This window comes from Lygodium microphyllum, chromosome 23 (genome assembly GCF_053477565.2).
Source record: "Lygodium microphyllum isolate KBCC chromosome 23, Lygodium_microphyllum_v1.1.10, whole genome shotgun sequence".
Taxonomy (NCBI): Eukaryota; Viridiplantae; Streptophyta; class Polypodiopsida; order Schizaeales; family Lygodiaceae; genus Lygodium; species Lygodium microphyllum.
In genome coordinates, this window is record NC_141157.1 from 58,405,586 (window position 1) to 58,427,285 (window position 21,700).

The window sequence follows — 21,700 nt, forward strand, 5'->3', positions numbered from 1 at the left end:
AAAGCATTTTGAGGTTACCATTTGCAACAAAGGAAATAGCACTTCTGCCCTTAGTATTCTTCATCATTTCCAACCATCGTAATGATGGATTCTTGCAAAGGCTATATAGAATTGTTAGATTGTTAGGGTTCCACACAAAAACACACCATTTCTTGCATCCGAAGAACGCTATCTATCCTTTTGTTGGGCAAATATAAGCAATGGACTCACAAAAACACGAAACAAGCGATGCATGACCTCATGAGATTTGCAATGACACCCACCTTGCCAAGTCCTGACCTTAGTCCTCTATAACGCACCTATTATTTTGTGTTTGTCTTTATCAAGAGCATCACATATGTAATTTCATGGCTAACTTAACTTCACTCATAGTCGAAGGGATCATAATTCTACCCACAGGTAATAAAGCAATCGGACAGTGGAAATAATTGCCTGAAGAGTTGAACACATTCAATACTAATGCAACCTTGAATGAATTTGTGATTACAATGGATACACACAATTGTGGCAAAAACACAATGAGTGAAATTTTATATGGTAGAACAGCATATACTCCAGTTAAATAAGCTATTTCCACCTGATAGATCTATCTGTCATTGCTGATGCTGAAAAGAAAAAGATAGTTTTACCCTGTGCAGCCAAAAATCTTTGTTGGTTAATAAGATCACCTCCGACCAAAAGTAGGCTCAAGTTGGGGCCACCCGATTTTGAGGGGGAGAGAGAGAGACAGAGAGACAGAGACAGAGATAGACAGACAGAGACAGAGTTATCTAAGCCAGCCCTCTGAGAAAATGATAAGTGGAGTACCTGCTAAACAGTAGAGGGCTATAAATGGGTTTAGCTCCAAAATGCTGAGATGCTGGCTTGTACTACAAGTAGAACATGTAATCTGAGCTTTCTGTGGATCTTCAGTAAGTCATACCCTGTCTGAGAATGGTAGAACGTTGAAGAGAAAAATCAGACAGACACCTGTTGGGAGACCTGTTGAGGACTACTAGTTTTCTGCCACAAGCCTATAGCCCGTTCAGCCTGATTTAGGAGGGACTTCATGCGCTGCTCTGAGATCCACTTTTGACTCTCCAGATACTTCTTAATCTCTCCAAAGGCATCTTTCTCAGGGAAGAAGTAATATGGTGTCATTGGGAGGGCCCCGTATCCAGGAACAACATTATCCAGGCCTAACCCTAAAGACTTTTCAAACCATATACATCTTAGCATAACAGGCTGCTCTTTACCTGTGTTCTTCACAATTTCACCAAAAGTGTACTTAGGCTCCTGTGACACCACTTACATATGTCAGAAAATATATTCAGTAAAAAAAGTAAATATAAACTCTACCTTGCACATGCTCACTACTTAAAATTTATGATGGTGAAGTCTTTCATGATTCAAAACAAATGTTTACACCTTCAGAAGTTCAAATTTTAAGAAAGCAAATATAAGCTCTACCTTGCACATGCTCACTACTCAAAATTTATGATGGTGAAGTGTTTCATGATTTGAAGCAAACAGCCATTTACACCTTCAGAAGTTTTTATCTAAATAATCCAAGCCCACATGAAAGTGAGACTAGAGTCTCAAAAGTGACATCACGATGCCCTAGCCTTCCTTGGCCTTGGGGACCTCCTAGCAAATATAAAGCATAACTTGCAGATGCTCACTTCAATAAGCTCTCTCTCAAAAAAAGTGATACAATTATGATAAGGGGATACTGTCATGATTCAAAAGGAATAGTAAATCTACACCTTCAGAAGTCAAGATTTATTCAAATAACGAAGAGCATGTCCCCATGAAAGCCAGCCTAGAGTTTCAGTAGTGACATTGCAATTCCCAGCTTTCTTTGGGCGTGAGAATCTCCTCTAGGGACTCTTATCACCCTTATAATGTCCTCACATTTACAGGGTTTTTTGAATCTGTGGTCAGTGTTTGCCTCTTTAAATGCACCTTGTTTTACTCTTTTCACTTCCATTAGTGCACGTTCCTTAATAGCTTATCTGCCTTTTCCACTTGCTTAAGATCTTGTGCACTCCAACACTGTGATTCAAATTTCAAGTGCAGGATTTCCTGTCATCTATTTACCTATTCCCATCTCCTGAAGTTATAGCCATGTCATCTACCTTCACCCACACCATTTACAGGGTGCTGCCCTTGCTGCTAGCCATCTACATCAGCATCTTGGCTGCTATCAGCTTGTTTGTGAACACACTCTCCTAGTGTGTCATCAGCTGAACATGATTGCTGCCAGCCATCTTGACCTGGTCTGTTGCTATTCTGAGGTTTTCCTACCCTAATGCAGTTGCATGGGCATCATCTAGATCATTGTCTACACTCCAAACCAGCAGGCGACAACATATTCGGCCTAGCTGACCTCTCCACAGCTCAGCAACCTGATTCTACTCTGTGTTTTGAGTGATATGCTGCCTTCTACTAGCATTATCATCAGCCTGATTTAGTTGCATCTCCGGCTGAATACTAAAACATGTGCGAACTCAAATTTTATACCTATTATACTTTACAATATGAATATTGATATGCTTAATGATACTATTACAATGGATCAGTATTAGTAAACCTTATTGATTATTGATAGTAAACATATCTTGTTCCTTCACAGCAAGTTTATCATGAAACACCAATGAAGATTCAGTCTCTGGCATCCCCAACTAGCACTCGCGACTGCTGCATGACATCACCCTCAGCACTAGTCGGCTGCATCTTCATCAGAATTGGTGGTATTGCTGCACTCAGGGTCCAAACAAAAAGGACATCATTCTTCAGCACTCTACCTCAGCCCACTCCCACAAGAGTCTGCAGTTATTGGACACCTTCAGCAACAGGATCCATACACAAAGGACGTCATTCTTCAGAATTGGTGGTATTGCTGCACTCAGGGTCCAAACAAAAAGGACATCATTCTTCAGCACTCTACCTCAGCCCACTCCCACAAGAGTCTGCAGTTATTGGACACCTTCAGCAACAGGATCCATACACAAAGGACGTCATTCTTCAGCACTCTACCTCAGCTGGCTCTCGCAAGAATCGGTGTTTATTGGACACCTTGCACCTTGGGCATCACATTCGCATCATTTTCTTCACTCATTCCTATTCATGTATTGCTTATGCAAAAGGATGGTTCATGGCATATGTGCATATATTATCATGCCTCGAATATATCACAATTAAGAGTCGATTTCCAATTCCTAGAATCGAAGATGTGATGGACAGATTACAAGATTCTGCTATATTCAATCACATTGGCTTGAAAAGTGGGTAACGTGACATATGCATTAGGCTTGAGGATGTACATAAAACAGCCTGCAAGTCTCATTTGGCTTATATGAGTTCTTGGTGATGCCCTTTGGGCTTACAAATGGTCCAGCCACGTTTAAGTGAATGATGGACAAGATCATCCAATTTCCAACCACGTGATGAGTGAAAAATTCATTACATTCTGATTAGCTCTTTAAAACAGCCCCAAAACAATGTGCCAATTCTATGGGCAATGCCCAACATTTTTGTATTTAGTTCTTTTTCAGATCTTAGTATGAACACAACTAAAGTTATAAGTTGTGTCACCACTCTTAGAGTTAGAGTCAAAGTCAATTAACTTTGGTTGAGCTAAAGCCAAGTCTATCTTAGACCTATCTTGTACCTTTCATTCTCATTCTTTCAATTCAGCAAGAACACTACTCTTTTGCTTCAACACACTCACATTGTCTCTCTTTTCTCTCCTCCATAGCTAGCAATCATTCTCCAATATGCACAAATTCAATTCACTCCCCTGGCAACCAATGTTGCCCCACCTAAGGTCCTATTGCTGTCAGCCAGCTCTCTGCCCAAGGAAGAGAACAAAGAGAACAACGAGCTGTTGTTGTTTTCACCCTACGCGCAGCTCTAAGTCCCGTACGCAGCCTGCACACAGCCTGAGGAGCTACTGTTTTGGAGGAGCTACTGCTGTTTTCAGCTTTGCCCCTTATTTTCTCACCTCTGCCCACCGTGTTCTCAGCCTTGTCTACGATTTTCTACAGTTCCTAAAAAGTGCGAAAACCCTAATTTTCAAATTTGGGGTTTTTTTTTTAATTTCTGAAATTTTTTCCCTTTTGGCCATCTCAGCTTGTGCCACACAAAATTTCGAGCTTTTGTCAATTTTCACTCCCACAAAAAAATTTAACAACCAATTTAAAGAAATTCACAATTTCTTTCACATTCCCGCCAAAAATTTTGGGGCTTTTGCCCAATTTGCAATCCCACATGCAAATCTTCATTTGAAACACCGACATTGCACAATTTCATCAACATTTGTTCAAGAAATTTGGGGCCTTTTGTCCTAGAGGCTCTAGCACACATTACAAGGCAAATTCCAATTGTTGTTCGTTGTTGGCACACACCCCAAGGTGACATTATTGCAAAAATTCAAGCTATAAGTAACAAATTTATTCAATTTCTTTGAAATTTTAGGAAGAAATTTGGAGCTTTTGCCTGACACACATTCTAAGGCAGCAAACAAGCAGTAAAGCAGCATTTAATTGCTGTTACAATCAAATTGAGCGGAAAATTTCAAAAATTTTCAATAAATTTTTATAATAATCGACATTAATTTGCAATAATTTGTACTTTTGAGGGCACGCATTACGAGAAAGATGTGGTAAAACAATGCATTGCTGTTATTTCTTGGCTGCGCTGATTTGGGTCGAATTGTACACACTTTGACATTTGTGTGACAGTTTGGTACTTGTTGCATAATCTTGAGGGTGATTTTGGTACTCTGAGTACAATCTACACTTCAACAGAGAAGTATTTGGCTGCAAATTTTTGTCCATTACTAATAGCATGGCACATCAGGGGACTAATGGTCAGAGCAACATCCTTGGTGTCCTCACTCAAGAGGACAAACTTGATGGATCAAACTACCTGTTGTAGAGTTTTATGGTCTGCAACCTTCTTGTAGCGAAGGACTTGTGAGACTATGCTACAGGTGATTTGCAGCGACCAAGAGGTATTGCGCCTCAAACACCTCGGCGTAACGCTAGAGGACAGGATATTAGTGCTGCTGCCTCTCCCCCTCCTATCGAGAGTCAAAGGAGATGGAACTCAAAAGATACACAAGCACTTTCTTTGATTGCCTTGTTAAGGAAAAGATCGATCATTCCACACATCCGGTCTTGTAAGACCTTAGAATCAACATGAAATATATTCGGCTATCCAAGAGACATTAGCCAACAAATTTAATGATGGTGATGCTTCAGCCAACTTTGTAGCATAGTTGTCTCTGTACATCGTACCGTATGATCCGTACGATACCGTACGGTACATATCCGTATAGATTCATGCGTTAAAACGGAGCCACTTTTGCCGCCAAGTCTGCGCGTCCTCCTACGTTCTATTGCCTTAAATCTGGCACATTCCGCCTACGTGGCACTTTTTGGGGGGGTGGAAAGCCTTGGATACCTCACCTCACCCCCTTTTCCAGCTATGCACTCCCCGCCTCCCCCCAGCCCTCCTTGGAATCCATCCAACTAGCAACTCTCTTTGATTGTTGACCCCTCTTTCACTAATTGAACTTTAACCCTTCTCTCGTTTACAAAATGTGCTCCTCTTCTCCATGCTTCCACACCAATTCAAAAAGCATTTACCATTCTCATCTTCCTTTCTTAGATCTTGAATGGACTTGTGATTTGTCATTCTCATCTCCTATCCGCTCTTTCTTGCATCCTATGAAAGCATTTGCCATTCTCAAATCTCATCTCCCATCCCCTCTATCCTGCACCCTATCAAAGCATTTGCCATTCTCATCTCTCATCCCCACTCTCTCACTCTTGCTCTTTCAACTTTACCCCAACCCTTGGGCCTCTCCCTCTCTTTCAAGTTTCAAGTTTCAATAGTTGAGACTCAAGCATCTCTCTCTCTCTCTCTCTCTCTCTCTCTCTCTCTCTCTCTCTCTCTCTCTGTGGCCTCTTCATCTGTCATCAGCACCATGACTCATGAGAAGCACGAGGCCTTCAATTTGCGCGCGATCCATGCGGAGAGAGATACAAAGAAATCCAACTCCTACCATTGAACATGCAAGTATTGCGGGAAGCACTATACAAGTGGTACAACTCCACTTCTCCAACATCTTTCCAAGACAAGGGAGACAAGTTGCTCCATGCAAGTTGATCCCTCAAAACATCGCGGAGGAGATTCTCTCCAATATGAGAGGAGAATCCATAAGAGGAGGAGGAAGTGGCTTATCGGCACCAACTCCTATGCCTACTAATGAGGAAGCATCGAATGTGGGCGTATCTTCAACCCATGTGAGAGAGGCCTCAGCCATTGGTGATAAGGGCTCCACATCCACATCCGTCTCCACTAAAAGACAAAGAGTAAAGGCTCATGCGATGTCCAAGAGACAATCCTCTCTCTCAAGCTCACAATCATGTGCATGGATCGATTGCCTTCCTTAGAGAAAGGCAACACCTTGTGTGCATTGAAATTGCACACACGGTGATTGAGTGCAAACTTGCATTCAATGTTCTAAAGCAAAGCAATGGAAGAAGATGGTTAAAGCCATTGCCAATGTGGATCCATGTTAAGAATGGACTAGTGTCACATACAACGACATGAGAACTAAAAAGATTGATGAAGATAAGGAGAGGATTGATAGAGCCCTTGATCCTATTCGGGCCACATGGATAAAATATGGTTACTCCATTCTCAGCGACGAATGGAGTGATCATAAGAAGCGGGGCAACATCAACATACTCGTCTCATGTCCACTCAGCACGTACTTTTTGCAAGCCGTAGATACTGGCAAGAGGGGGATAAAAATGATGGCCGCATTCATCTACCGTCACATTCGACAAGCTATCATTGAGGTATACATTTGTCTCTCTCTAATATCTATCTCGATTCTCTCTTTCCCCCCCAAGCCCCAACCCCATCTCTCTTTATTCTTGAATCTTGAAAGTTGAAACTTAAAAGGATTAACTCTCGAGTTTCTCTTTCTCTCTCTAACCTCCAAGTATTGTTAGTATACTTGTAATTTGTAAATTGTGGTTGTAGGTGGACCTCTTGAATGTGGTGCAAGTTGCTACCGACAATATATCAAATTGTCGACGCATGGATCATTTGTTTGAGGCCGAGTTTCCCAAGATTGTGTGGACTCCATGTGCAAGTCATACCAAAGTACCATCTCTGGGTCCTCATCTAGTACTTTGAGAGTCAATAAACCTACACTCTAGGTTTGAGGCCAAATTATTGCTAGAGTGCCTTTATGAGGTACGGTCCTTGCGTCGGAACAATGATGTCTACTCTATAGAATGAGTGGGATGAGAATGAGACAAAGGAGGCCAAAGCCATGCCGCGCTTGTGCCTTAATGAGCAGTTTTGGCAAAAACTCCATGTTGTTGTCATTGTCATGACTCCTTTTTATAAGATGCTATGTATGAATGATTGCGAGGGGTCCACCATAGGCCTTCTCATTCACTTCTTTAGAGTGGCATTAACAAAAAGGCACATGCTTGTACAGTGATCACAAAGACACAGCGTACACGTGTTTTAGAGATAGCCAAGAGGAGATGAGCATGGATGCATAAGCCCATCCATGGTTTTGCTGCATTGGTACATCCAGCCTACAAGTCGTCAGTAGTCATGGATGATAGAGAGTTCTATTCGGGCCAGCTTGCTTATTTGGCTCGTGTGGTTCCCTGTGGATAACCAAAATGCAATGCTAGAGGAGCTAGGATACTATGCAAATCAGAGAGGGCATCTGACTTTTGCTCCTCCCACTTGTTGGAGGAGAGAGTCACTTGTGAAGCCTTTATTTTGTTGGCAAAACTTTGAATACACATTGGAGACCCTTCAGCCCTTAGCCATGAGGGTCCTTTGCCCAGGATTGCTCTTCAAGTGCGTGTGAGAGAAACTGGAGTGTCTATTCTCTCATTCACATAAAGATTCGCAATCAGCTTAGCACACAACAATTAGAGCAGCTAATCTATTACACACTAACTTACACATGATGAGGGCTATGATGAGCATGGATAGTCTGAAGCAAGCAAAGTTTAAACACTTAACCATAAAATTTAAAATTTGTTGTTTTAAACTTTAAACTTTAAAGTTTATAGTTTACAATTTAGACTTTAGCATTTACAATCTTAAGTGCATTGAAAAACAAGCCATCTCCTATGGCCAGCCAAGCCAAGAACAGTACAAATAGTCGCCATGCGAGTTGTAGGGGCAAAAGTATCATGGAAATCAACACTTGGGTGTTGTGCAAAACCTTTAGCAACAAGGCAAGCCTTGTGCTTGTCCAAGGAGCCATCACTATGGTACTTGGTCTTGAAGATCCATTTGACACCAATCACCTTCTTATGAGAGGGACGAGGCACAAGGAACCAAGTGCCATTTTGCTCAACAGCCTCCAACTCGGCTTCCATCGCCTTCTGCCAATGATCAAACTGTAAAGCCTCCTCCTCTAATGTAGGCTCTCTATCTTGCATAACATGGGACATCGAACAGTAATTACAGCAAACAAGCTCCGTAGTATATGCCTGAAGCCTCCGTGACCTCCGCGATCCATCTAGCGGTTCCCACTCCTCAATGACCCCCTCGATCCCTGAATCTCAGAGGGTGTCACAAGCCCAACGAGGAGGCTGGATCTCTCCTCGACACTCGCCATCCACTGAAGACTAGGATACATCCATCGGTGGGATATCCACTAGGGTGGCCGGTGGAAAAGAAGACTCTAAATCTGAAGAAGAATTTCCATCAAGAGGCTCTGGCTCCAAAGAAACTGTCGCGGGAGCCCAACTCTCCCCTAGATCTCCAAGTACAAGGTGCTCCTCACCCCCATCTATGGCCGGAACTTCCACAAACCTCACGTATCTACTCATGTAGGCATCCCGCTTCACGAGATCATATAAGCGATAACCTTGGATCTGGGAGCTATAGCCAACAAATACCTATCATCGGAAAGCCGCCTCAAACTTGTCACACTGCATCTTCGGGATGTGCAGATAGGCATCAATGATCACACCCAAAACTGAAATAAGAGGCATCACGCTTAGTCCCAAAGTAAGCCTTAAAAGGTGTCATCCTATCAACGGCCGAAGTGGGAAATCGATTTAGGATGTGGACTGCCGTAGCCACTGCTTCGGCCCACAGAAACTAAGAAGTCTGTCAATGCTCCATCATGGTGCATGCCATCTTGATCACACTTTGGTTTTTCCGCCCCAAAATGCCATTCTCTTGAGTGTTGATATTAGTAAACTCCTGGTGAATGCCTTTATCTGCATTCAAACGAGCAAACTCATTAGAAACAAATTCACCACCCTTGTCTGATCGCAAGGTCTTCAATCTCCGGCCAGATTGGTTCTCCTCAAAGAGAAGCCAATCCTTGAAGTGGGAGAAAGCCTCCAACTTCAACATCAAGAAGTAGGCCCATGTCTGTTAGCAGATATGTCAGCTCATGTGTAAGTCTGAGCTGCAGAGGCTTGGACACACTATTTAGGTTATTTAGGTATTTTTTATTATATCATTCTATGGTCATATTGGGCATTTATTGCTGGCCGACCTAACATATTTTATGGCATTATTTGTGCCTATTTATTCTAGGCTCCTCCTCCTCAGTTGGTCAGTTCACCACCTGGAGTTCTCGGGGAGAGAGGAGCCGGTGCCAGGGTGCCCACGCAGCCAGTGACTCACTGTTGTATGTGACAGTCTCGTGTCTAATATATGGATTCCATTTCCCAAGCATACATCTGAGTTCTCATTTGTATTGTGTTCTTTCTTTCCCTTTTTCTTTTGTCTTGTGTTTCAGCACTTTATTACAGCTTATGTTTACGCTTCCATTGCTGCACCACTTCTGACATGGTATCAGATTTCAGGATTTGTGTTTCTGCTGTGTTTTATTGCTGATTTCAGGACTGTTTCCCCTTTGCTGATCAGGCAGCTGCTGCTCCAATCAAGGACCACTTTTGCTTGCGTTTTCTTGCTGTAGTCAGCTTCCATATAGCCTGCGCATTCATTTCAGCCTGCGTTTTGGTATTTCTGCATCTCCTCTTGGCTGGGTGCTTACATTGTCAAGCCGTTTTTGCTGTTTTTTACAGTTTTTGACTGATTTTTTGACTTTGTGCAGCAGATTTTGGCTTATTTTGATCAGATTTTGGGTTATACTACTACACGTGAACTCTTGCTTTTTGCAGTCTGTACTTGTGGTTTGGCTGTGTTCCCTCTCCCAATCCCTTCTTTTCTCTACTTCTTTTCTGAATCCTCTCCAAATGGCTCCTCCATGCACATCCATTAATGACAAGCTCCATGGACCTGATTATTACATGTGGAGTGCGGTGATGAAGGCTTGGTTTATTCAGAAGCGGTTATGGTACATGGTTAGTGGAGCTATGGCACGTCCTCAACAGCCTTCTCTTGTTCCATCTGATTTTGATGAAGATAACCATGAGGAGGCTATGCTTACATGGAATTCGGATGATGCCCGTGCTTATTCAACATTACTTCGGTGTATTTCCAAAGAAGTCCTATCGGCAGTCACCTCCTGTACAACAGCTTCGGACATATGGTCGAAGTTACAGTTGATGTACGAGGCTTCTTCCACCATGCGGGCCGTTACTCTCTATGGCTAGCTCCAACAACTGAAGTTTGAATCCAAAGATACGATTCAATCCTTCCTACTTCGTGTTACTCAACTCCAGGACCAGCTTTCACTATGCAATCTGCCCTATCAAAGGCACATCTTGTTGGTACGGTACTCTACAAGCTTCCTCAGGAGTATGATGGAGTGGCGAATGCTTTACGGGTGCAAACATGTAGCACTCATGTCAGTTTTCTTCATATGTCCTCGATGCTCCTTGAGCATGAGGCTACTTTGCGACTACATGGGAGGCTTCCATCACACTATGGAGGTTCAAGTGAGGCTCTTGCAACTTCAGAGAGGGGTTTGAAGATGAAGAAGTCGAAGGCCCAATGTTACCACTATGGCAAGAAGGGTCATTTAAGGAAGGATTGCAAAGAGTTGAAGGCTTCTAGAAAGAGGGAGCAGAAGACGAAGAGGGATGCGGACTCCTCCGACGAGTCATCATCTGCCTCAAATTCCAATTCCGATCCTCCAGCCAAGGCGAAGTCCAAGGCATGGAAGGGATCCTCGTCTTCGAATCGTGGAAAGGGCTTGATAGCCCCTTCCTCAGCTGCTTTCTAGTGGTGGTGATGAGGTCATCCCTCAAGACTCTCCAGTGCCAAAGAGGAAGTGTGAGAGGGTGGTGAGATGGGGCAATCGCGCCTCATCTATATTTCTATACAGATGCACAGGATCCAGAGAGGGACATCCTTAACGCATCAACCGAAGTCTGGCAGGTACAAATCCTAAAGCTAGGATTGACATCCAGGTTCATGATGGGCTGGTTACTTGATAGAGAGCAAGACACTTTCGTCTGGAGCTCACATGGGGGGACACTTTGGTAGTTTGGCCAAAGAAGGAGAATCCATGGTCACTTATGCGCTGCGGCATTGGTGACAGCATGGTCACGTGTGCTACATCGGAGGCATTGTTGACAAACATTGAAAGCTACTATGATCTTCTCTATTTTCCGAAGTTGGTACGATCGACATCGACATCACGTTCTCTCCGAGGCACCTTGGTGGTGGCTTGATCACCCACTACTTGGGTATCCATGGTTCTACTTGGTGGTTCTATGTTGTATGGTTTATGATTCATTCTCATTGTACCATTGTATTGTATCGAATCACCCATGATCTGAGAGAGGGTGTTAGCAGATATGTCAGCTCATGTGTAAGTCTGAGCTGCAAAGGCTTGGACACATTATTTAGGTTATTTAGGTATTTTTTATTGTGTCATTCATAGGGTCATATTGGACATTTATTGTTGGCCGACCAGCATTGACATATTTTATGGCATTATTTGTGCCTATTTATTCTAGGCTCCTCCTTAGTTGATTAGTTCACCACCTGGAGTTCCCGAGGAGACAGGAGCCAGTGCCAGGGTGCCCATGCAACCAATGACTCACCGTTGTATGTGACAGTCTCGTGTCTGATATATGGATTCCGTTTCCCGAGCATACATCTGAGTTATCATTTGTATTGTGTTCTTTCTTTCCCTTTTTCTTTTCTCTTGTGTTTCAGCAGTTTATTACAGCTTATGTTTATGCTTCCATTGCTGCACCACTTTTGACAATGTCATCCTACTGTAGTCATCTACGATCAACATGAAGTACAAGCTCCCCTTCAAGGACTCATTCCTTGTCGGGCCACAAAGATCCGTAGATACAAGCTCCATAGGTGAAGTAGACCGCCTCGAAGCTTTGTTGGGAATCGCATCCCTATGTTGCTTCCCACAAATACAGGAGACACATGGCTACTGGCTCACCACTATATCCGGCAAACCTCAAACAAGCGAGCCTCATGACGCCTTCCGAAGATGCTCATAGTTCATGTGGCCAATCCGAGCATGCCATAGCTCGGACTATGTCTGAGAGGTAAGAGTGGAAGAAGACTTCAATTTGTAGATGTCATTCTCCTCATACCCTTGAGAGAGAACCTTCCTTGATCCACGATCAAGAACGCAAATAGTATCACTGTCAAACTCCACCAAGAGACCAAGAGAATAAATCTTATATACCGAAAGTAAATGATACCCTAAACCTGGCACATGCAACACCTCGGAAGTGTGGGTACCACCATGTCCCCCTAGAATCAGCTGCATCTCACCCCGAGCAGCAATAGGCACAGAAGAGCTATCTCCTATGAGAATCTGTCCACAAAAGGGTTGCAAATGGGCAACACCTACTGTAAAGAAGTCATGTGCCGTGAGGAACCACTGTCCACGATCCACTCTCGAGCCTGGGGAGATGTGATCACAGCATCAGAAATCTTCAATGTGGGGTCCTCAATGACCGCTAAGTGTAGAAAAGCAACTGATGAGGGTGCAACCACCGCTCCAAAATCCTTCGTGTCCTTCTTCTTGGTGTCCTTGTCCTTGTCGGGGCAATCGTTCTACCAATGGCCGGTCTTACCACAAATATGGCATGTCGATTCTTTCTCTTTGTCCTTCTTGGATTTGTTGTTCTCCTCCTCCTCCTTTTAGTCCTTCCACTTCTTTTGAGAGGCTTGACCAACCAATGCCTCCGATTTGGAAGCATTTTGGTCCTTCAATTGTTTCTCTAGGTCCAAGACCATAGAAACCAACTCTTCCCATCGAAGAGTCGACTCTCGCCTTGAAGCAAAGTGGAATAAAAAGTATCGAATCGTGACAGCAATTGAGACAATAAAGTGATCGCCATGTCTTCAGAGGAAATGGACTTTCCCGCATTTTGAACCTGCAGCTGAAGCTACCGAAGCTTGTTGATGTGTTCCCGAAGTGAAGAAGACTTATTCACGGACAAGGTCCACATCTGCACCTCCAAAGAAACCCTCTTCATAAGGGTCATCCGATTGTACATCTAGTCAAGTTCCAACCATATCTCCCAAGCCACCGTCAAGTGCTCGATATGGGCTATCACGACTGTTGTAGAAGACAGAAAGAGAAAAGAACAAATCCTGGCATTCAATTTGTCCCAATGAGACTGAGCTTTGGTCTAACTCCGTACGAGCACTGGAAGAGAGTTTGGACTCATCTCTCACTGAGGGTTGGTTAATCTCCATCACAAGCTCCGCCAAATCATAAGACTCCAATATGGCCAACATCATCACTCACTAGATACGGTAATTGTCGCCATCAAGCTTCTGATCTAATGAAAGAGCTAGTAGGACAAGCACCTTCCGGTCCATGATCGCCTGGAACTCCATGTCAATCTCTGCAGACATCTTCACCTGCAATGCCTGCACAAACACAAAAGAAACCCCCTCTGACTATAAAAACCTAGCTTGCTAGGGCTCGTCTTTGATTCCTGAACCTTCTTCAGCAGTCGGAAGCGATGAAAATATAAAATCTGCACTTAAAGGCAAAAAACACAATCTTCTTTCTTCTCTAACAGCAGAAAAACATCAATAGCTTCAACATATCTTCTCTTTTCTCGCACGCCCACGCTCGTCTCAGCCTTGTTTTGATGCACAACCCACCTGCTCGGACTTGAACGCTGAAAACGCAGTCTCATGTCACACTGAAAACTCCTTTTTAGAGAGATCCACCCTAGGTCAAAGTCCTCCGATGCTCTAATACCATGTCGGAGTGAAGCAATGCGGAAGCGAATGACTATGACAAAGAGTGAACGGAGAGAGAAGAGAGAGAGAAAGAGACAATGAAATGCAGAAAATCTACAATGAAAAATGTTGTATAAGAATGCAGAATTATACACGGGTACAGAGAGAATATATGCGTATGTCTCTACCTTGAGGACCTTGATCTCCATCAGCCCGAGTACTGTCTCCGTCACCAACCGGCTGAAGTCTATCACATACAAGTGATCAAAACTGCTGGAAACTCAACCTTTAAAAGGCTAAAAAGAATGCCTCGTAAAATACCAAAATAGGCAGGTAATGCAGTCGACTACAATCGGACAGTCCGACTACTGCCACGTGGCAAACCTGCCATGTGGCAAGGAGCTAACTGCTAACACAAGCTTGAAGGATTTATTGGCAACCACAATTGAAGCTTCAACCAAAAGCTTGGAAGAGAGAGAAAGAGAAACTCCACTTAAAAAGTAAGCATAGTTTATTTCCCTTCTAAGTCCGGTTAACTCCCATTTAACCTAGTTACCTCCAGATTGCATGAAAATTTGGTAACAACTTGTTATTTAGCCTTCCACCGCCATATCTGTCCTTAAAGATCTCCAAATATAGTCTCCTGCTAACCACAAATGATCTACAAACCTCTGCTAGTCACTGTCTATGTCAAGTACCTATAGTACTTGTCTAAAATTGGTTTTTATGGTGAAAATTTTGATTGAAATAAAAGGAAAAATGGATCAAAGACCAATGCTCTAATACCACTTGTCAAGAAGTGAACTAGAGAGAGAGAGAAGAGAATGCAAAAGAGAGATGCAAAAGTGAGAGAGAGAGCCACAAGGTGAGAGAAAGACTAGAATAGGAGAGAGAAAGAAGCCATCGAAGCTTAGAGCAAGGTAATGAGAAGAAGGACAATAATGTATTTATGTATCAAAAGATGAGAAAAATTACATGTTTTCTCCTTTTATACCAATGTCAGTGTGACATGGCATCAATATTATTTACACACTAAATCCTTGTTCTTCCCAGCTTCTTACACACACAAGGAAAAAACCCTTCTCCAACTAGAAGGTTAAATATGTTAGTGGAATAAGGGAGCATTTACACCAAAACTTAGGAGGAACACTAAGTGTAACAAAGCCAATGACTCAGTGTAGTAGTTGAAGGCATTAATTTGCAGCTAATCCAAGGGATAGCCCATTCTTAAATTATTGAGCCCATATGCAAGAGATTGTAGACCCAAACTAAGCTCGGATTATTGTACAATCAAGGGGCAAATTATGCCCAAGAAGTAATGGTCATTCATAGCAATTATTGTATTGAAGATTGAAGGACATCAACCCATATCTCAAAGTACTTCAGCTATAAAGCAATACAAGATGAAAAAATGCCACAAACCTCAAGGGATACCAATTGTTGAGACCAATCCATTGTTGACTATCCAAGATTGTGGTAAAGTGTGTGTTTCCCAAGTTGTATATTTAATGTTTGCTATAATTTGAGTTGAATGAGTTCATCACCACCCTTACCAAGAAGAAAGGCTGGATTTGTGTGCAAGTCAAATAAGTCACACTGGTGGGCCAAGGACCCTAAGTTTGCAGTGGAGGGTAATACCTTATATTGGTCAGATATTAGTACATGCATGGTCTCAATTTTGACCTAAGATATTTAATTAGTCAACAAATGTCAATGGTGACATTAAACTCTAGGCATTAATTGATAAATTAATGCCAAGGACCAATAATATACAAGACCACTTAAGGGTTAAAATAGCCTAGCCAATATAATTGTGGATGAGCATTGCTAATTTTCTACACGTAGACAAAGGGCCAAATCATTAATTCTAAAAATTAATTAAAAATGGTTGAAAATGGACAAAGGCTGCCACTTAGCAAAATTTTCCCATTCAAGTGAGAAGAGGCTGGTTGAAGGCTGGAGAATTGGGCTGTGTGGGAGAGGAGGACAACAAGTTGGCTACTATTGCCAATCATTCTAGGGGAATACTGACCAGCTGAGCACCCATCTACAACAAGCGACCAGAGCTCCTCTAGCATCAAGCAAAAGCCTAGGAAGGCTGTTTTCAGCCAGGGAACATTATCTGATGCAAGCAATAGCATATCGATGGTTGCAAGGAGGAGATGACCGCCAATTTCGGCCTATCTTTAGTGCTAGCTGCCATCTCGGCCAATTTTTGGCAGCTAACTTCTGAATGTTCTCTTTCATCAGCATTGTCTTCCATTCTCCAACCAATTCTCATAAATTTGCAGTCATTCTCAAGCCCTAGCAAAGAGCAGTTGTGTTTTGCTGCTGTAAACCATAATATATGGCAAAATTTAGGGTTCACCAACCATCTCAAGTCCCATGCCCAAGAATTGAAGACCTTACACTTGGAATCAGCTACTGGAAATTGGGCATTTTCAGAGATTCTAAGAGGCCAGCCCATCCCAATAGAATTTGGGCCTAGATTTAACTAGCCAAGGGTCGATTGAAGGCCAATCCCCTCTCAACTCAAGGGACAAATTAGTTTGAAGACTCACTCATCACTTATGACAACAAGAAACATTAGATTTCAAAGGAGATTGGAGCAATCTTAGTGTACTTCTTCCAATTGAAATACAAGTTAAAGAAACACCACAAGGGGCACCAATTTTCAGAGCCAATTGCCAAATATTAATTGGTAACATTTGTATTTGAGTTTATATGAATTTATTGCTTGCTGTGATTAGTATATAATCAGGTCATTGACCACCCTTTCGAAGAAGAAAGGCTGGCTTCATGATAGATCAGCTAAGTCTCAAATATATGCAAATCACACATAGGGAATATATAGGAGGTGCAAGAACACATCTTTGTAGACCATGGTTTGTAACACGAAGTCCTATGTGAATTATGTAGTCACCATAGTAGTACAAGGATTGATTGTGCTTTTTTAAACATGTGATCTCTTCTTGTGTCTATGTCTCTAACATCCATATTAATGTTATTTTGTTTAACCAAACACAGCTTGAACCTTTATATGTTAGACGACCCAGCAAGACTTTCCAATAGACTGGCATGGCCTTAAGAGAATTTCCAGTTAAAGAGTGCACACTCTACTTAACAGACAGGTGACAATAATTGGTTATACATTTACATACCTCGGGAGCTTCAGGACCATATGGAGAGGCCGGACGATAATCACCAACTATCGGTTTCCCAAAAGGAGGACTATATGTCTGTGGTTGCACAATGCCACCATCATAGGGCTGAGTTTGGAGGGGCTGTCTGCTTTCATAACGCTGAACTGGCTGGGGTTGGCTTCTGAAACCAGTATCATAAGACACAGCTGCATTAGGCTGGATCCCGGGACCACTTCCATAAGGCTGAGCAGGTTGGGGGGGACCGCCAAAACCACCTGCATAAGGCTGAGGAAGAGGAGGCTGTCCCGTGTAAGCCTGAACAGGACTGGCCTGGCCTGGATATGTCTGAGCAGGATTAGGCTGGCCTACATAAGGCTGCACAGGGTTGGCCTGGCCTGCATATGGCTGAGAAGGGTTGGGCTGGCTCATATAGCCACCTCCATAGGGCTGTGCGGGTGGAGGATGACTCTGATAAGGCTGAGAAGGGCTAGGCTGGCTCTCAAAACCACCTTGATATGGCTGTGATGGGTGGGGCTGGCCATAGGGCTGAGTCGGACGGGGCTGGCCATATGGTTGATTCGGCCTAGGCTGGCCACCATATCCACCATCATAAGGCTGAGACGGACGGGGCTGGCCACCATATCCACCACCGTAAGGCTGATTCGGATGGGGCTGACCCCCATACCCACTACCGTAAGGCTGAACTGGTTGGGGCTGGCCCCCATATCCACCTTGGTAAGGCTGAGCAGGTTGGGGCGGGCCACCAACAAAGCCACCTTGGTTAGGCTGAGCCGGCCGGGGCTGACTTCCAAATCCAGGTTGCACGGGCTGAGGAGGACTCCCAGGGCCACCTTCATAGGGCTGAGCCAGTCGAGGTTGGCTCATTGAACCGCCTCCATAAGGCTGTGCAGAAGGTGACTGGCGCCCAAAACTACCTTCATATGGCTGAGCAGGGCGGGGCTGATTGCCAACACTGTAGGAGGAAGGCGGGCGGGATGGGTTGTTGCTGTCAAATGCCTGGGCCCGCTGGGGTTGATTGCCACCACTGCTGTAGGGTGAAGGGGGGCGGGATGGGTCACTACCGTCGAATGCCTGGGTCCGTTCGGGTTGATTGCGACCACTGCTGTAGGGGGAAGGCGGGCGAGTTTGGTTGCCATTGTCAAAGGTCTGGCCTGGCCGGGGTTGATTGCCACCATTGAAGGGCGAGGGTGATCGGGATTGATTGCTACTGTCGTAGGTCTGGGCCGGCTGGGGTTGATTGCTGCCTTCGTAGGGTTGGGCCGTCCGGCGTTGATTCCCGGTGTCATAGGGCTTGGCCGGGCGGGGTTGATTGCCATAGCCAGTATTGTAAGGCTGAGGGGATGGAGGCCTCTGTCTGCTAAACCCGCTATCATAAGGCTGTTGCTGGGGAGGTCGATTGCCATAACCAGACTGAGGGGGAGGGGGAGGGGGAGGTGGGGACGGGCTCCGAAAACCACCGGGAGCACTTGAGGGAGGCGGTGGCGGCTGATAGGGGGACGGAGGGCTCGAATAGGCAGGGCTTTGGTGGGGTTTATCCGGGGTCTCACTGGAGCTGCCATAGCCGCTAGAGTCATAGCCACCGTTGGACTCGTCGCCGTAGCCGCTGCTAGCCTGGTAAGAGGAATCAGAGAAGCGGGCTCTGATAGAGCAGGAGGAAGAGAAGGAGCGATGGAGGCGGAGAGTGGGCTGCTGGCTCCGCGGCCTGAGGGTGGACGCCAAGGGCCGTGCCAAGGAGGACGACGGCGACGAGGAGGGGAACAGGCCAGCGCAGCAGGACGAGGCCGCCATAGCCAGCAAGCTCTGTATCTAACTAAGAATCCTCCGAAGTATAGATACTAAGTAACTATCTACGTAGGTATATCTAAGTATCTAACCAAGTATGTACACAGTAACTATCACACTAAGTATGTACATTAAGTAACTATCTCACTCAATATGTACTAAGCATTAAACTAAGTGTGTATCCATAACTTGCATCTAACTAAGAACCTTACACCTAAGCATCTAACTAAGTATGTGCACTATGTATGTACAATAAGAACCCAAGTACCTAAGTAGGTAAAGTTTCAAAGTACATAAGCACCTAAAGTATCTAGGTATCTACAATAAGAACTTAGGTATGTAAGCACCTGTGAAACTAAGTAAGTAGGGATATAATCTAAAGTGTCTACGTATCTTAAGTAAGCAACCAAGTATCCAAGAATAGAAAGCTCACACATCGATTGAACTTTTTAAACATACACATTGATTGAACCACTTGAAGTTAAAGGTAAAGAAGAAATTCACTTGAAGGTTGAATGCTATGCACAATGGAGAAATACAAATTCATAATCTTGACTTTGCTAAGAAAGAGGTATACAAAAAACTCAAGCCTCTTGCATACACAAGGTCCACTCATTAAAAGACTACTTGCCTAAGAGCTTGACCCTCAACGCATTCTAACCTTATGGGATGAGCTGGTACATTGTCATTGGGATGAGGGTCAACGTCATCCTCTCTCAGTTCCTCCTCTAAAGTATCCATGAGGAGGTTATGCAAGACACAACATGCCACTATGTACATAGGGACACGATGCAACTTAACATTCATGTCATGCAAAATGTGCCATATATTCTTCAACATACCAAACACATGTTCAATGTGTTCCAATCTCCATTGGTAGGGACATATGTCTCCTCGAAGGGATTTATTAGATGGGCACAAGCTCCATAGGTTGCATCAACCAAGAGATAAGGAGTAACACACAAGTTACCTAGCTGCATGACTGGCTCCTACAACACTATCTTGTCTCTCATTTGTTTGTATGTATATGTCAAAGGCCTTCCAATATGTGGCATCATTTGTGCCTCTAGGAGCCACAACACATACATTCCGTTGATACTTTTGTGCATCACAAATTTTTTGGAGAATAACTAAATGGAAGTGATGCATGCACCAATATTGTGTGGGAATCTATCGCATATCTGACTTTCTATACAACTTGATGTGCCTGCCATCGATAGCTCCACAAACACTTGGAAATTGAGTCAGAGCTTTGAAATCCACAATTATGTGTGCTAGCCGTTGGCCCTATGGAATATAAATGTACTTAGGTTTGTAAGGGGCATAGGAACCCTCCCCTTAAATATTAAAGGAAAATGATTTTTTTTCTTTCATTAAATCCAAATTTTTATACTCCCCTCCCCTCTCTCCCCGTTGACAGCAATCGGGGAAGGAGAGAGGGAGTGGGAGTGGTGGATTGGCATGGGAGGCATGCACCCTCCAGGTGGAGGGTGGCCATGCCAATCATCCCCTCCCCTCCCCTTATGGCTTCTCCCCTCCCCAAGAGGAAGGCTACGCCCACTCCAGCTCGCCATCCTACTGCACAAGCCCCCCTTGCGGTTGATTGCGCCAACCCCCCCTTGGGGCCTCGTCCACAGCCAACCCCCATCGCCTGGACTGCAAGTGTTCGCCACCTCCCTGCATCCTTTCGAACGGGGCCTTTTCCCCCTTGTGACGGACTACAACAACAGCTCTGCGGCGGCCACTCCGCCACCCAGTTTCCCCCCACGTGACACTTTTCCCCCCTCATTTTCACGCATGCCATTTGGGGCCTTTGGTCCTGGTCAAACCCCCCCCCCCCCCTTTTTTTATTGCAGACGCGGGACCCCCTTGGGCCCTCCAGATAAACGGCCTACCGCCGCTGGGCCCAGACAAGCTGTCCCCCCCCCCCCCCCCCCGGTTGTTTTTTTGCCATGGGGAGAAAGGGAAGAAGGAGGGGATAAGAAGGAAAGGGTGAGGGAAGAGAAAGAAGGGAGGAGGGAGAGAGAAGGAGGAGGTGAAAAGGAGTAAGGGGAGGGAGGAGAGAGAGAGAGAGGGAGGAGGTGAAAAGGAGTAAGAGAAGGGAGGAGAGAGAGAGAAGGAGAAGGAGAGGATAAGAAGGAGTGAGGAGAGGGAGAGAAGGAGTTAGTAGAAAAAAAAGAATGAAAAGAAGAGGGAGAGTAGTTGAAGAAGAGAAGGAGTAGGAGAGAGGTGGAGGAAGAGGAAGTAGAGGGAGAGAAGGAAGAGGAAGAGAGGTGGAGGAAAAAGAAGAAGAGGTAAAGGGAGAGAGGAGAGAAGTAGTAGAAGAAGGAAAAGAGGGAGGAGCAGAAGGTGAAAGAAAGTGGGAGAAGGAGAAGAAGAGAGGGAGAAGGAGAGGGAGAGAGGGTAGGGGAGTAAGAAAAACAAGGAAGAAGAAAAGAGGGAGAGAGAAAGAAGAAGAAGAGAGAGATAGAGGGTAGCCGCTACAAGTCACCCGAACCACTCTCTCGACAACGAACCCATTCACTGGGTTTTTCCCAACCAAACATATCTACCCGAAACCCGTCAAGGACCGGAGGACTGCCCAACCCCTTGTGATGCGAATGGCTCCC

General features: G+C 44.4%; 1 protein-coding gene across 1 annotated transcript; it reads right to left on the reverse strand.

The window, feature by feature from the left end:
- Nucleotides 1–425: 425 nt before the first annotated feature.
- On the reverse strand, nt 426–19,149 carry LOC148016225 (uncharacterized). Its single transcript, XM_087663801.1, has 2 exons — nt 17,307–19,149; nt 426–1,275 (listed from the first exon to the last, which is right to left on the reverse strand). The coding sequence occupies exons 1-2, from the start codon at nt 19,095–19,097 to the stop codon at nt 958–960; spliced, it is 2,109 nt and encodes a 702-aa protein (XP_087519927.1). The 5' UTR covers nt 19,098–19,149; the 3' UTR covers nt 426–957.
- Nucleotides 19,150–21,700: the final 2,551 nt, after the last annotated feature.

Coding starts and splice junctions, on each gene's coding strand:
- LOC148016225 (XM_087663801.1), bottom strand. CDS start 19,097: ATGGCGGCCTCGTCCTGCTGCGCTGGCCTGTTCCCCTCCTCGTCGCCG. Junction 1,276..17,306: donor ATGGTCCTGAAGCTCCCGAG/GTATGTAAATGT, acceptor GTGGTGTCACAG/GAGCCTAAGTACACTTTTGG.